This window comes from Rousettus aegyptiacus, unplaced genomic scaffold, assembly GCF_014176215.1.
Source record: "Rousettus aegyptiacus isolate mRouAeg1 unplaced genomic scaffold, mRouAeg1.p scaffold_m13_p_5, whole genome shotgun sequence".
Lineage (NCBI taxonomy): Eukaryota > Metazoa > Chordata > Mammalia > Chiroptera > Pteropodidae > Rousettus > Rousettus aegyptiacus.
The window spans coordinates 108,627,804-108,643,492 of NW_023416308.1; the positions used below are offsets into that span (position 1 = coordinate 108,627,804).

The 15,689-nt window shown below is 47.5% G+C and overlaps 1 protein-coding gene across 1 annotated transcript in view; it reads right to left on the bottom strand.

The window, feature by feature from the left end:
- The window catches only part of LRP4 (LDL receptor related protein 4), a 46,667-nt gene extending 32,672 nt beyond the window's left edge, over positions 1–13,995 (bottom strand). The window contains exons 1-2 of the mRNA XM_016146589.2: positions 13,929–13,995; positions 12,901–13,218 (exon numbers count right to left, since the gene is read on the bottom strand). Coding sequence (XP_016002075.2) covers positions 12,901–13,218; positions 13,929–13,995 — 385 coding nt within the window. The remainder of the gene's footprint in view (positions 1–12,900; positions 13,219–13,928) is intronic.
- Between the last annotated feature and the right edge of the window lie 1,694 nt (positions 13,996–15,689).

Below are 15,689 nucleotides of genomic sequence, written 5' to 3' on the forward strand. Positions count from 1 at the left end.
CTGGGCTCACAAAGAGTCCAGGTACCGCCTCTATGACGGGCAATTTTATACAGCACCCAAAAAGGCCCAGAGACAAATGATGCCACCTGGAGAGTTGGTGCTCTTGGGAAAGGGGAGCAGGGGACAGAAGGGATGATGTGGATGAGGCCTCTGTGTCCTTCCCTCCCAAACTAGGTTGAGATATAGATGTTTCTGCCTATAAGCAGGAGCAGGCCCTTAGCGTGGGCCAGGGAAGGTAAGGAAAGTAGAATTAAAATGCTAGACCATCTTTAGGGATAAGGAGTCTACACCGGGGGGCCGGAAGCAGCACAGCCTGCCGTTAGAGCTCACTTTTGAGAAAGGTAACCACTTTTGAGAAGGAGGAGGGGACCAGGCCACCACAGGGCAGAGTGACTGGGACCAGTCAAGGCCTTCCTGTCTGTGGGACAGACCACAGCCTGAAGGATGGATGGCAGAAGCAGCCCTTCCCCCAGCCTCAGCAGCACGCAGCTGGGCTTTCCTATTGAGCATCAAGCTATCTGCCTGGCCAAGTCCCATGACCGGCTGCTATGCCCCCTCCCCAGAGTGCCCAGCAGGATGCCCTGGGATGGCGTGTGAATGGCTCAGTGCCCCTGCTCCAGCCTCAGCTGGAACAAAGGGTTCTGCCAGGGTCATTCTCCCCCTCCCAGTATTCATCTAACCCGCTGGGCTGTTGCAGCTGGGAAAAAAAGGGGGCCACTGCTCATTGCTCATCTCTCCCCCTCGCTTTCTTTTCCCCTTCCTCTCCTCAGCTGGGCCTTACCCTCAGGCTGGGCTGGAACGTGGAAGGAGTCAGCTCCTAAATTACCACCTCTCTTCCTTTCCTATTTACCGGGGCCAGATTCTCTTTCTTGGCTCATCTCCTTGATGTACGCCCTCACTGCACATTACAATTACTCAGCCTGGCTTAGGGCTTAGGGCCCAGAATGAAAAGGTATACTGCTAGCCCCTCCAAAAGCAAGGAGAAAGCCCTATACACCTCCCCTCTTCACTTCAAACCCAAGGGTGAGTGTGAGCAAAAGGCAGGGGTTCCTAACCTGCAGATAGATGGATGGGTGGATGGGCATTTATGAACCCTGGAAGCTGTACATTTTAGTTTAAAAATGTACATTTCTGAAGTGAAGCACTACAGTTTTCACAAGATCCTCAACTGAGGCATTTGCCCTCCCCTCCACATGTTAAGGGAATCAGCTGCCCTTGAAAAGATGCAAGATTCCCTGTGGAAACTAAAGGAATCCATTTGAAAGGTGCAGCATCTCTAAAGCTCACAGGAAGACCTTACTCCAAGCCCAGTGCCATTGTCTCTCCAGGTCTCTCTGCAAGTGCATGACAGAGGATTCTTCCCCAGGGAAACCAAAGACCCAGCTTCTCCAGCTCCAGCCCCATCCTCCTGCACAAGTTCTGAGAAGGAATGGATGGGGACTTTTTTCATTCAGACCCTGAGCCCCAGAGCCAGAGGAACTTTTGTAATGTGACCGCCTCATCATGGCTATAGGCATTACTTTAGGATATCGCTGCTAGTCAGTTGAAACAGCAAGAACTAAGGAGGACTCCTTAGTTTTCCGGAGGACTCTGTGTGGCAGGGCTCCCATGCATGCTGACCCCCTTCATGGAGAGGAACGGAGAAGAGGAAAGATAAGGCTAACTCACTAGTTCTCAGCAAGAATGGCTTCCCCCATCCTGCAGGTAGGGGACATTCGGCAAGGTGTGATGACGTTTTTGGTCATCATGATGGGTGGTATTCCTGGCATCTACTGGATAAAGCCAGGAACACTACTAAATATCCTCCAATATACAGGACAGGCCCTGGCAACAAACAAATTATCTGGCCCAAAATGTCAACAGAGATTGAGAAATGCCGCTAGCTACACAGCAGGGAGCAGCACTGCATCAACAAGAAGTTCGGGGTCAGGGGGTGACAAGAACAGGGAGGAGGAAGAAGGAATTGCGGGGAGAGGAGACAGGAAGAGCATCTGACCGGGAGCAGACCTGGGTTCCCCTGACCAGATGTATGACCTTGTACAAATCACTTAGCTTCCTAAACCTCAGTTTCTTCATTTGTTAAAAAAAAAAAAAAAAAAAATTTTAAAAGGCCACAAGAATTGAACAAGAAGATAAACATGGAAGAAGCTGACCTCATGCCTTGGCACACCAAAAATGCTCAATAAATACAGATCAGAGTGTGCAGGTGTAAAGATGCAGGGGCTACATTTTTCCAAAAGGCCTTGATTTTAAGAACCCAAGTACCAGAACTGGGAGAGCAAAAACAGCAGTATCCATACTAAAAATAAAGAGGAGCCTTCAGCCCACCCCCTCTTTTTCTTTTTTAGGCCCCACCTCCACCTCCACCTCTGGCAGAATAATAGTAAAAGTCCTGATTTCCTCATGCAAACTTTATGAACAAAGCATGCCATCAGGTGGGCATTGAGTCAGTTGCAGGCTGCTGAAGACTCAAGATTTCCTGCACGTCAGAGCAACATCTGAACATCAGCATGCGGAGGTCGGGCAGCCAGGCAAACCCTTGTCTTGGGCCGTTTGTACAGTAAACAGATGCATTATATTCCAAAAAACAGCTCTCCTGGACAATTGCTGCCCCTCTGGGATCCCCAGAGATGGAATTCTGCCTTTTCACTCAAGTTCTAGCTGTGGTCATAAAGGACAGCTTTTAACCCTTTTAAACTAAAAGAATGGTGAGTGAAGAAAGGAAACAAATAACCACAGGTGGCAAAACACAGTGTTCATTTTAAGAAGTGTTGAGTTAGAATACTCAGCTCTGCTTCTGGCCTTGAAAGCTATTTGTCAGCCGCACTGCACTTAATGCAATTCAACAAGTAAAAGATCTCTCCCTAAAGTGTTCACTATCCCAGATCAGTAAGTCATCTAGCTTTTGAGATATTTATGTAGTTAATGTGCTCGTAAGGCCTCACTGGAAAGTTTCATCAAAATCTCAGCCATCTTACCAATTTCTCGCAGCTTTCTTTAAAAGGAAAGATGGGAAACATCCATCTTGTATACCAGACAACAGTGTAAGAAGTGAGAGAGCACAACTTCTTGAGTCAGAGAGACTAGAGTTCAAATCCTGGTTCTTCTGCTAATTGTAACACTTTGAACAAGTTAGTCAATACCTCTGAGCCTCAGTTTTCTCATCCACAAAATGGAAATAATAGTTCTACCACAAAAGGTTTTATGAAGATTAAATCAAATAATGCATGTAAATTGCCTGGCACAGGGCTGGCACACTGCAAAAGCTTCATAATAATAGAGCCATCATTTACTGAGTACTTACCAGGTGCTCTCCAAGCCCATTTCTAAGTGCTTTTGAAACGCTCTCGACAACCCTGGGAGGTGGCACTGCTTTTATTATCACCACTTTACAGCTGAGGTCACTGAGACACAGAGAGCTGGAGTCTGTCAATTGGTCACACAAGTACTAAGGGCTGGAGCCAGCATCCACACCCAGGCAGGGTGATCCCGGAGCCTCTGCTCTTAAGCACTTTTTTTATACTGCCTCCCAATAATGGTATTGCTGTAATGGGAATTTTCCAAAACCCAGACTCAAAAAGGGAATTTATAACCCTGGGACTCCTGGGTCCCTCTTTATGTATTCTCGATGAGCAAGTACTCAGTGAGGGTATGGATCTCTCAAGCAGGGACCTCTCCTTCTGGTGACTGCTAAGGCTGATTTCCCTCGCCTTCAGATAAAGTTGTGAAGCAGGGACAGTCCGGAGCCCAAGTCCTTTGAACCAGGGCTTCAATGTTGTGCTGGTCCAGAAAGGAACGGGGCTGACAACAATTTATATTATGTAGTTTCTCTTTATAGCTCACAAGCTACTTTTGCATACATACTTGCATTCTCATTTCATCATTATAATAACCCTGAGTAGTTTTACTATAGTGCCCACTTAACAGGTAAGGTTACCTGCTTTGGCCAAGCTGATAGGGTTAAGTAGGAAAGCCAGGATGGCAGTCCTGTTCTGACTCTTACACCAGTAGTCTTCTCTTAATGTGATCTTAGAATGTGGATTTTTGATAAGCTTCCTGGCTGACACTGATACACACTCAAGTTAGAGAGGCACTGATCTCCGCCATCCTGTAGAATGCTCAGCTGACAGGGGACCACACCTTGTCACTTGGAAGCTCAAGGTAGACGGTGAGTACATTTAGCTACATAACAGCTTTTTCAAGTTGAACCAGAGATGGGAGGCTTAAGGAGTGTACTGTGAGTGCTAGAATATGACAGGGACTCCAGTGTGAAAGGGATGACAATGGGAACGGGAGGAATCATTACTCATATATGTGAACTCATATATATTTTCCTTATAGCATGCTAAAGCCCTCCCCTCTCCTCCTGTCCACTAGCAATGGTGAGGCTATAAACTTTATTTAACGAGGATAAGTTATACGAAATGACCCTAAACTACAGCCAGGCCAATTAAGGGACTAATCCACTGATTTCAGGTAGCCTACGTTAGTAAGCGTCTCTCACTGAAAGGGAGGCCTATGTGGCAAGGCAAAACTGACCTAACTGAAAGGAGTGGTAGCAAGGAGCCACATGGAAACAGATCTACCCTCATCCAAGAGATACCTGGAATCTGGAGAGAGCTTGGGTGCCTAGAAACAGCCTCTTGTTTGAGAGGACAGAGCATGCACAGGAAACATCAAAAGCAATACAAAAAAAAAAAAAAGAAAGGTAAATGGTTGGCAGCAGGAGGCCAGGAAGTGAACCCTTTCCTGTTGCTGCTCCACCCTAGCCAAATTGAAAGTTCTTGCTCCGTACCGCAGAGACCCTTTGTGCCTCCTCCTATGGTAGTAGCATTTAGTGCGCTGTGGGATCACTGTTCACTTACTAGACCATAGGCTTCTTGGCAGTTGGAATCATGTAATCTAGAGTTTTGCATTTGTATTCGCAGTGCATAGCTCAATCTTTGGCATAGAGTAGACTATCGATATAAGTTTGTAAAATGAATGAATGAATGATACATTCCTCTAGAGTCTTGTGAGAGCTGCAGTCAAAGGAAAAGAGAGGTCTAATATATAAGAAAAGAAAATAGTTATTTCCTACTTAACCTGTACTTACTTACTCAAGATAATAGGAATCTTCTTTTTAAGGCAGCTTCCTAGTCTCATCTAGTTCACTCCTTTCTACTATAAGAGTTCCTTTCACTCACTGTATTATCAGGCTATGATACAGACATGCCTTGACTCTACTTAGTTCTGTTCCTACACCCCTACAGGCCAGCCAGACCTGGGTTGGTTTGAAAATCTACCTGGTGAAGTCTTCTGCTAGTGGGCCCTCCCAAAAGCGGCATCACCATGAGACACCATCAGACACATGATGACTGGTCCCAGCAAGTTCGGATCTGTCTTCTCCTCTTAAACACAAGTTTAAGTTCTTAACGGTCAGCCTCCGAAGTTATAAGGCAGAAGAGCATAATATTAAGCACATAGGAACAAAATAAAGCTAATCTCTGGCTGTCTATCCCTGGGCACATTACTTAATCTTTTTATACCTTAGTTTCCCATCAGGAAAATTGGGATAACAAAATGCCCTAGGGGTCTCATATAAACGTTATGAGAATTAAATTAGTTAATTCATAAAAAGTACTTAGCATAATGCCTGGCACATACTAAGCTCTTGATAAATGATAGCTCTTGCTATTACTATTATGGAATAGTTCAGTGTCTTATCTAGGCCCATAATCAAGGCCTTCTATTTCAGGGCTAGAGATGTCTAAAAACCCTACTATGTGTCACTCCCGTGAGTTAAGTTGGTGGTGTGAATGACCACAGGAAGAGGTGGAAGAGAGTGCTTCAGCAAGAGTCCCACATCGCCTTCCTTTGGGGGAGCTCTAGGCACCTGGTCCCCTTTATCCTTGCCTAACTTATCACCAGCCAATTCCTAGGAGACGAGTATAGAAAAGAGCATTCAGAAACTAAATTACAGAGCAATTCAGAAATGGATCCCTCTATTTTATTATTATTATTTTTTTACGCCTACAGCGCCTGGTCTTCCAAGTACTACCCAGGCCCATCCTTGCTTAGCTTCCGAGATCAGACGTCAGCCTTGTTCAGGGTGGCATGGCCATAAACCATGGATCATGGCTCCACTGGGACACGAAACCAGTACCTTCCGCATGTAAATCAGATATGCTAACCACTACACTATGGAACCACATCCTGGATTCCGCTTTTTTAAAATGGGGGTAATCACAGTATCTATTTCATAGGATTGTTGGGAGATTAAACAAGATAGTACATATGAAGTACATAGTAAGCAAGAGTTGTTATTATAGTGTCCCTCCTTACCTGCAGTTTGTTACCCGAAGTCAAGTGGTCTGAAAATGTTAAGTGGAAAATTCCAGAAATAAACAATTCACAAGTTTTAAATTGCATGCCATTTTGAGGAGCATGATAGTATCTCACACCATTCCCTCCATCTGCCCGGGATGTGAATCGTCACTTTGCCTAGTGTATCCACACTGTATGTACAACACAACAAGATATTTTAAGAAAGAGATGAAATTCACAAAACTTTTATTACAATATAATGTTATAATTGTTCTATTTTATTATTGTTGCTAATCTCTTACTACACTTTATTTATAAATTAAACTTTATCATAGGTATGCAGGTAGAGAAAAAAACATAGTATATATATGGTTTAGTACTATCCGCGGTTTCAGGCCTCTACTGAGGGGCTTGGAACATATTCTCTGTATCCCTTGCGGATAAGGGGGGATTACTACATTATCATCAACCCCATCATCTTCAGGTGGATGTGTCCCTCTCTCTCAACCTGGTAACATAGCTATGGTACTAGGCTGCTCCCATATAGGTCCTGAAAAGTCTACTTACCCTCCCCAGGAGCTCAGTCAACATATTTCACAAATCCAGTAGGGCTTAAGTGGGATTGTGCTTTGTGAAGGGCTGCTCAAAATATTGCCTTCCTCTCTCCTCACATCTCAAAATACAAGTTAACACGTGGCTTCAGGGAGCAATGAACCAAATCTCTCCTTCAGAGAGCCCTTTTAATTTTCCCTCCATCGAAAAACACCTGAAAAGTAATGCTTTGTGCATTAGGATTCCCTAAAAAGATGAGATCTAAAAACAGAGAGGAGAGGTCAGTCTAAAATAAAATATGGATATTCCCAACCTAGATCTTCTGGAATAGCTTGGATATAAAATATTCTGTTCTATGAGGTAGTATAGGTTAGAGAGTTAACAGCTGAGGCTCTGGGTTCAATGTCTGGCTCACTTACTAGCTGTGTGACAGCAAACTGCTCTAGTTTTAGTTTCCCATCTGTCAGACAGGCACCTAACAGTATCTATCTCATAAGGACACTGTGAGGAGTAAATGTGACCATACATTCTATACATGTATCATAGTGTCAGGGATATAGCAAAATATTTTAAAATATTAACTGCCCCAGGAGTACATTTATATTTTTTTTAGATCACATGTCCCAGTGTGTGGTGCAAAACTGGTCACGAGAAGAGATCATTTCCACAAGGACAGCAATTCTCATTTGAGGGAGACATACTTTAGAGTCATTCATTCTTATTGCCTCTCTGAACCTGCAGTTGAAACTTCTTGTTTAAACTGCCGGGGTTAAGGGCGGTGGGGAGTAGAAAGAGGAGAAGGGAGCACCTCTTTCTTACTTGCTAGGCTTATGGATATTATAACCAGGCATTTCTACTTGTTTTCCAGAAGGCTGTAGTCAATCCAACAGAGAAACTGTCTCTCATCCTCATCCATGCTCAAAAGGTGGTGGCAGTAAGTCTCCCAAGGCTGGAGTCAATAAAGGGGACATTTGGAATACTTCCCCCACCCCTGCCCTGCAGGCCTGGCAGGAAGTGGAGCTGCTGAGGAGGCCCTTACCACCTTCAAATTTATTTCACGTGCTAATAAGGTGTATCTCTCAATACTGTATTTCTGCATTTGCCTGGTCCTACACTAGACAGGGGAGGATCCTCCCCACCCACTCCCACCCACTCCCACCTCCTCCACCACTACCACCCCCCTACCCCTTTTCCCGAAAAGGCTCTGCCTGGAGCCACGAGCTTCCTGGCCCCAGAAAACCTCCGGTGATAAATTATGCAGCAGCACCTTTGTGTCGCTGCCTCTCAGCCAGATGGGTTTGCTCCCAGTCTTTTGTTTCCGGCTTTTGCTCGCAGCTCTGATCCTCTGCTCTGCACAGAGGTGAGGCGGGGAGCTCCCTTAGGCCAAGTCAGGACTTGCAGCAACTCTCAGTCAGTAAGTCTTTCCCAGCTGGGTCTCAGGCAGCACCCTTCCCTTCCTCACTCTAACCTGAGTGAGCAAAGGGAACAAGGTGTTAGTGATGCTTACAGTCAATCCACTCAACTGTGAGCAAGGATGAGAATGCTGTGAGCAAGGATGAGAATGCCTACGTGCAGTGAAAGAATGAAGTTTGCTAAGAAGGGACGCTTATGAGAGGTGCCCAGGGGCACCTAGGATGTTTGCTTTTTGCTAAATCAAAAATGCAAAACAGAAAATGGACATGACTGCCAGGAAAGCTAAAGAATCAGCTCTTTTTTAACAGCTGCTCTTGGTTACGGTCAACTTTCCGCAGCCCCCAAAAACATCACATCACTGGCACCAACTTAAAAGGAAGAAACAAAGAGACAACAGGGGTCAAACTTTGGGGTAGAGGAGCTGGGGGCATGTTGGGGGCTAGAGACTCACATCAATTATCCCTGCACACTGACAGGATTCCCGATTGAAGACTGCAGTCGTGAAGGACAGCGGCTCCACAACAGCCCAGCCCCCAAATTGGGGCAATTACTACCTTATGAGCTCTGGGGCCTGACTCCTTTCCCAGGCCAGTGGGAGGGTGAGCTTGGAATTCTAAACGGTTCCAGCTACAAGAGACCTCAGCCAGCATCTCTCACCCCGGGTCATTGCAACCATAGCAGGAGATGCCTGGCTGCATCCCTGACCACAGGACTTTAGCAGGGAAGCTCTGGGAGGAAAGCCCCTTCTCCCAGAACCTCTCCCAGGAGAACTAAGGCAGAGTGGACTCCCAGACTCATGGTATAGCTTAACAGTCCTCTTTTCTGGAAGTGTGCACAGGAGAGAACTATGCTTAGATTTCATTAGGTTTTCAAGGGGCAGTGGGGAAGAAGCAGCAAGATCTTTAAAAGAATCAAGCAAAAAACTAGCTGAAATGAATGAGGATCTGAGCTTTCATTTTAGCACATGACATGGTAGTATAATGATTTGTTTACCTGGCTCCCATAGTACAAAGGCAAGAACCATCTCTAATCCACTTATGCGAGCTTGCTAACAAACAGCTAACATTTATCCAGATCTTTAGTAACACAGTAGTTGTCAGGCTCTATACTGAATGGCCTGAACATACTATTATCTCATTCAATTTTTACAATATTCTCTCATGATAACTTATTACTACTCATCCACCCGCCCTCAAGTTACATCTAAGAACCATGAAGTTCAGGGAGATTAAATGTTTTGCACAGAGTCATTAGGATGTACCAAGATTCAAACCCATGCTGGCCTGTGCTTCTTAATCACTGACCTCTGTCTGCATGCAGCGATAAGATTAGTGTCTGACAAATGTGCATTTGAGAAATGAATGAACAAATGAATGGTTGCCGAACTCAGTTTAGGGAATGAGTTTATGGGGGAGAAGGAACCTGACCCTGCCAGCTTTAAGCTGGAGGAAGAACAGCAAACGCAGGCATTCATCAGAGCTATTTATAGGGCCAAAGTGGGGCTCTGCCAGCCAATCACTCAGCACCAAGTCTTCCCTGGGACACTGAATCCCACCAGGCTGAGTAGGGGAGAAGGGCTTCTGCTGCTGAAGATGAGATGGTAAGCCAGACATAGTCTGGGGCCCAGATGTCCCATGCCCAGGCAACTGTGACAAAACTCATGGCTAAGCTGAGTCAAGGAACGTAGAGACTGTGGCTGGAACAGGCTACAAGACCTAGCAACCAAGGGAATGGAACTGTCTCATAATTATGAGTTGTGCTCAATCATAAAAAGACAATACTGCTTCTTAAAGTAGTCCCCAAAATTCTGTCCCTATTCAGGAAGCCCCTAGTATTGGTCTTCTCTTTAAAGCAGAAGCAACATAGCCAATCCTGTCCATCTTCCTTCTTCTTGGGGATCAAGATTAGCAGTCAATCAGTAGGAAGTGAGCAAAGACCCACAAAACATACCCTGTCCTCTGAAATCTCCTGTTCTTTGCTGACCCAGAAGATGGACATACCCAACATGCTCTGCGTCAGACATGGCCAGACTTGGTTTCCTTGCACCTGTCATTCTTAATACCATGTGCCAGTCCCAAAGATGTTATCTGATATTCAACAGGGGACAGAAGAGGAAATTCACAATCAGTGACAAGCCAAGCATCTTTCACAAGTCCAATAAGATCAGGGACAAGGTCGACCAAGCGCCATGACAACAGCCAGACAGAAAGGAGACCAGTCTCAGCTCCACTCTTTTGCATTCATCCTCAGAAACAGCCCTTTAAGTACCTAATTACTCCTAGGCAGAATTTTCAACTTTTTGCTTAACCTGGAAGAAACCTCTAAGATGAGCACAGTTTCTTTTCACTCTTCAAATGGTAGTAGATTGGCCAAGGTCTCACCTCAACCCTCAGGAGAAAGATATCCAGGAATCGAGTTTCCTTCCAAAACCTTTAAGGTTGGAATGTTATAAAGGTTCAGACTAACAGCATCCAGATAGCACCTTAAACTTCAGTGTCTAGCTGAGGTCAGGTCAGCCTAACTGATCTACTACGACACACTGTCTTTGCCCTGAGCCCCTGGAACGTAGTGTTAGGGATACTGGCGGTGGTATTTTTGGTTGACCAACTGCCCGGTCTCACTGGTAAAGCATGAATCTGTGCCCTCCAGGCCTCCAAGGCTAGACAAAGTTTAGATCTTCATGCCACTGACCGTCCTTACACATGTGCACAGAAAGCCTCTCATGCTTAGAAGTTTCCATTAAACGTTTCGTCTTTAAAAAGAACCCAAAAAGTTACCAAGAACTCTCCCATCTTTTCTATGAAGCATTAATATTCACAATTCTCTATCCCCATTCTCAGTGCTAATGCAGTGTGTGCAGTTTTGACAGCTCTGGAACAGTTAAATCGTCTTGGCCAGTCTCAGCCCCGAAACTTCCAGCTCCCCTTCTTTCCCTGGGGCAGAAGGCGACAATCTCTTCTCCGGCTTTGTTGGTATCAGTCTTACCCCCCTCCCCCTTTTTTTCCAGCGCCTTGCCATTTCCCTTGATCTTTTTCAAAACTTCCTCCAGGGGGCGGAAAGGAAAGTTCCATCCCCTTCCCTTGCAGCCCAAAGGGGAAAACCCCCCAAAAGCATAGCTGTCCCTTTAAGGGGCCCATGTGGTGGGAAGAGGAGCTACATTCCTACCCCAGTAGGGCCGCTGTCCCGACACGCCAAAGAGGCTACAAATAACCTTCTAGGAGAGAGCCCAGGAGGGGGAGAGCACCGTGAGAAGAGGAACGTGTGTCGGCCAGAGAGGAAGAATCGGGAGCGGAGAGAAAGTTCAGTCGGCGTTAGAGAGGGCATGGAAAAAGTTATTTAAAACCTACGGGTAGTTTAAATAACAGATATGAGAACTCTGTGTTGGATTTGAGAGGTAAATCATCTTTAAAACAAGTGCCTAGGCATCCCCACGCCCTGTTAGGCAAGTTTTGAAATCTGCACTATTTCCACACGATCTCTCCTACGCTAAAGAAACAACCCGTGCAAGGCCAAGGTCTACGGACCCCTCCATTCCCAGCCCCATCACCTCATTCCGGCTGCAGAGAGAATGGGAAGATTCGGATTTCCCCGTCGTGGAACAGTGGTGGGTGAATGCAGTTTGGGTTCAAAGATCAAAATTCTTTGATCTTTGGGAACAAACTAGAGGCAGCTGCTAAATCACGGGGTGCACCCACGGTCCTGGCGGCTGCTGTAAAACAGATTCCACCGGGGCCCTAATCACACACAAAGATTCCATTCGGGCACCGAACAGCTTAGTAATAAGGAGCAGACGAAGCAGCACTCCTGCTGCCATCCGTCCGGGTCCCCCGAGGGCCACTGCGCGGGCCGGACGCTGCTTTCTAAGGGTCGGCGATACCCGCCCCCCTACCCCGACCAGGACAGATCTGCGGGTGCTCTTCAGCAGTTTCTTCCTTGTGTCCCTTCTCTGCCCCTTTTTCAACCCTGTTTCCCCCTCCGCCCCCTCCGGGAAGGATCCAGGGTAGGGAGCTGATTGGTCGCAGCCAGGAGAGGGAACCCAAAAACACCACTAAGGGGAGATGCTGCAAGCAAGCAGTGCCCAAAGACCTTAGGTGGGAGCAAGGTCTTGAGTTCGAGGGACTGTTCCCCCAGTAGTGGAATCCCCAGAGCTCAAGTGTTCAGGTTCCACTGGGGCCCCTCTCCGCGATCCGCGCGAGACCTCCAGCTCTTGGGAGGAAGGCTATTTACAACTGATGGTTTAGCGACCATCCTCCCCGCCTCCTTCTCTTCACACACTTTCACTCACACCAAGGACACAGAGACCCCGTCTTAACCTGAAAGGGAAGTAGCCCAGGTCTTCGAGGAGCAGCGCGGGCAGGCGAGCGCCTCGGATCTCACCCCAGCCCGGCCCAGACCCGGCCCGGGGAACTCTTCCACCGCTGCTGCCCCCTCCCAGACTTGAGGAGCTGGGGGAGCTCGTGCTCTCCTCCCCGGCACGCAATCTCAGGGCTACTGCTCGGAGTGAGGGAGAGGGGTCCCAGGCCCCAGTTTGCGCCGTTCTGCTCCCGGGAGGTGAGTCCTGCAGCAGCCGGACCCGTGGACAAACTTTCCCCGCGGGCCGGTTGGCGCGGGCGCGACGGCGCCGCTTACCGTGTGCGAAGAGCAGGGCGCCAAGCAGCAGCGCGCCCCACGGCCGCCTCATGGTGCCGCGGCCGACGCCGGCGCTCCCTGCCGGCCGAGGGTCCCGCCGGCTCCCGCGGGACGCGCGGCGGAAGGAATCCGCAAAGGTCCCCGGAGGAGAAGTGTCCCGGTCCACTGCGACAGGCGCGCGCTGCAAGTCGCCCTCCGGCCGTTGCTGCCTCCAGTGCTGCGGGAGCCGAAGCCGCCCCGCCAGGGGGCCGGGAGGGGGGTGTCCCGGGCCGGGCCGCCCCGCCCCCCGCGCCGCAGCCCCCGCCACCGCCACCGCGCCTGGTCCCGCCTCCAGCGCCGGCCCAGCCCCTTCCAGCCCTCGGCCCCCGCCCCCCGGTCCCCAGACCCCACCCGCCGGTGCCTCGCGCTCTGTCCCCGCTCCTCTTCAGGCCGCCCCCGCATTCCGAGCGCTCTAGAGAGCCCCGCTCCCGGTCCCCATTAGTACTGCTCGAATGTCCCTAACTTAAAAATTATCTCGCGGCCCAGATATTCTAGCTCTGTGCCGGAATGGAGCAACCGGGGTGACCCAAGTCTCCTGAACGTGACCCCGGCCCCCCTACTGGCCCCAAGTCCAGACTTTATTGATGTCTCAGAATATGCAAGGCTTGCTAATGCATAATCCTCTCTGGCTTTATTGACATCAAACAAGGGACATCAGGGGGCCTGGAGTGCTGTATCTTAACTCGTATTCTCACTGTCAAAATTCCTTTTCTGAGATTTTCTTCTTGCTCCACCCCCGCCCCACACCCCACTCCCGTCTGGGCAGCGTTGTTCTAAGGGCTAAATAATTCCACGACCTCCCCTTCTCATTTACTCATTTCCTGAGGTGGTTGTCTGGGTCCTGTCGCCCAGTTCAGACGTCCAGAATTGGCCCAGACAGACATAGTTCCTTCTCTCTGTCTTTGTAAATCAACGTTGTTAGCCTCTTCACCTTCTCTGACTTTCTGATCCTGGCAAGGAAGGAAGAGGGTAAGGAAGTGAGTCTTTACTTGCAGTTGCACTCTCGCAAAGACCTTGGCCTCCTCCCAGCTTCAGTCTGTAGAGCCTTCCAGCCATATTTAACTTTTGAGTTACTACATAAGGTTATAAACTCCTCTTTTGCCTTAGCTTTGTGGCCTCTGCCTCTCCCCAGTACATATTAATAATATGCGTTAATTTTGTTACCACCTTCCATTTTCTAGATTGAATCTTGTCTTGTTACTTTTATCCAAGTCCCCAACTTCCTTAGGGTCCTGTGTATCACTTTTCCCTCCTCCTTGGTACGCCCACTTTCCTGGCTTTGGATCTTTCTTTATTTGGTTAAGCCACTTTCCTCTCACTGGTAAATAGTCAGGAAGACCCAAATGAGCCATGTTAGCTGAGGGGAAAGTCATTTGGTGTAGTGCAAAGAATAGAGTAGGAGATTTCTGCAGTGGATTGGTTGACATTTCATCACTCGTGCGTTTTCAATTTTTCAAAGGACTTCACTTCATATCACCATCTTTGACCAAAGCTACCATTAACTTTGCAAAAGCAACCAAAAAACGTGGAGTGTTATTCCTTCTCAGCCAGTACTTCTCTATACCGTTTTGCTTGAAATTTTTACCAAGATGAAATGTGCTTCCACTAGCATCACCATGGTAACATATACTGAGGCATTTGTGTATATGTAGTTCTTCTTGCTGACTGAAGGCGGCAGTCGAGTCAGGTCAGCTTTACTTCACCTTACTCTAGGAAAGACAGTTCCCCCTTACCACCTATGTCACCTTAGCCTAAAGTCCAAGGAGAAAAAAGTGAAAAGTAGAGGCTGATTCTCAGCACATACACTCCCCACCTTCTCCTTCCCCCACCCAATTAACCTCCATCACCCCCCATTTTTGATGCAGCCATGGTTGTTCTCAGGATTTCAATATATGTTGCTTACAAAGACTTACTTTTCTGTTTGTTGAGAATGACCTTATGATTCTGGATACTGTATTTTTTTTTCCACGTGAAAACTAAGGACATGTGGTATAATGAATACATTTGTCCCCGAAAATTCAGGCAGTCACCATACTTTCAATTTCAGGGGATTATGGATTTATAAACAGTTACTACTCTGTATGCAAAGGACAGTTTCCTTTCCAGAAGGCATGATTTGTATTGTTTTTCTGGGATAGAGGAGGAAGGGGGAGGCTGGCTATACCAGACCAACACAGGCTCAAGAAACTGTTACCTGTGTGCACCCCAAGTCGTCCTCCTCTATGGTTCAGCACAGTTCTGGTGCACAGAGCCATCCCTGGCCGCTGTTAGTTACTGGGAATATCAATAGGTAGAAACGAACTTTGTGCATAGTCGCTGCCTGGGTCACCCCCTATGGTGAGTTAAGTCTTGGCTGTCAGAAACTGCTCTTGTGCCAGGAGTGCTAAGCCATATTTATTTTTACCAGGCCTCTCAGACTTTCTTGTTTGGAGTGAGAGATCCTGAAAAGCATGCCAGAATGAGCTGTTTGTCTCCCTTTTATTGTCCTCTGGGACATGCCCCTAGAAAAGTTGTAGGGGACTGCCAACTCCAAAGGGGTCTCAGAGGCATTGGTTTCCTCAGAAACACCACCAGTTTCCTTCATCCTTCTAGGACAGACCTGGGAACTGAATTTCCAAGATCGGAATATTACCCTGAATTAGACCATCACTAATAGCCTTTTCAAAGGAAACATGGGCAATGCCGCAGAAACAAGATAGAAATGGGCACAATTTCGATCTAGTTGGGTTGGTAGAATTCTCTTATAACCA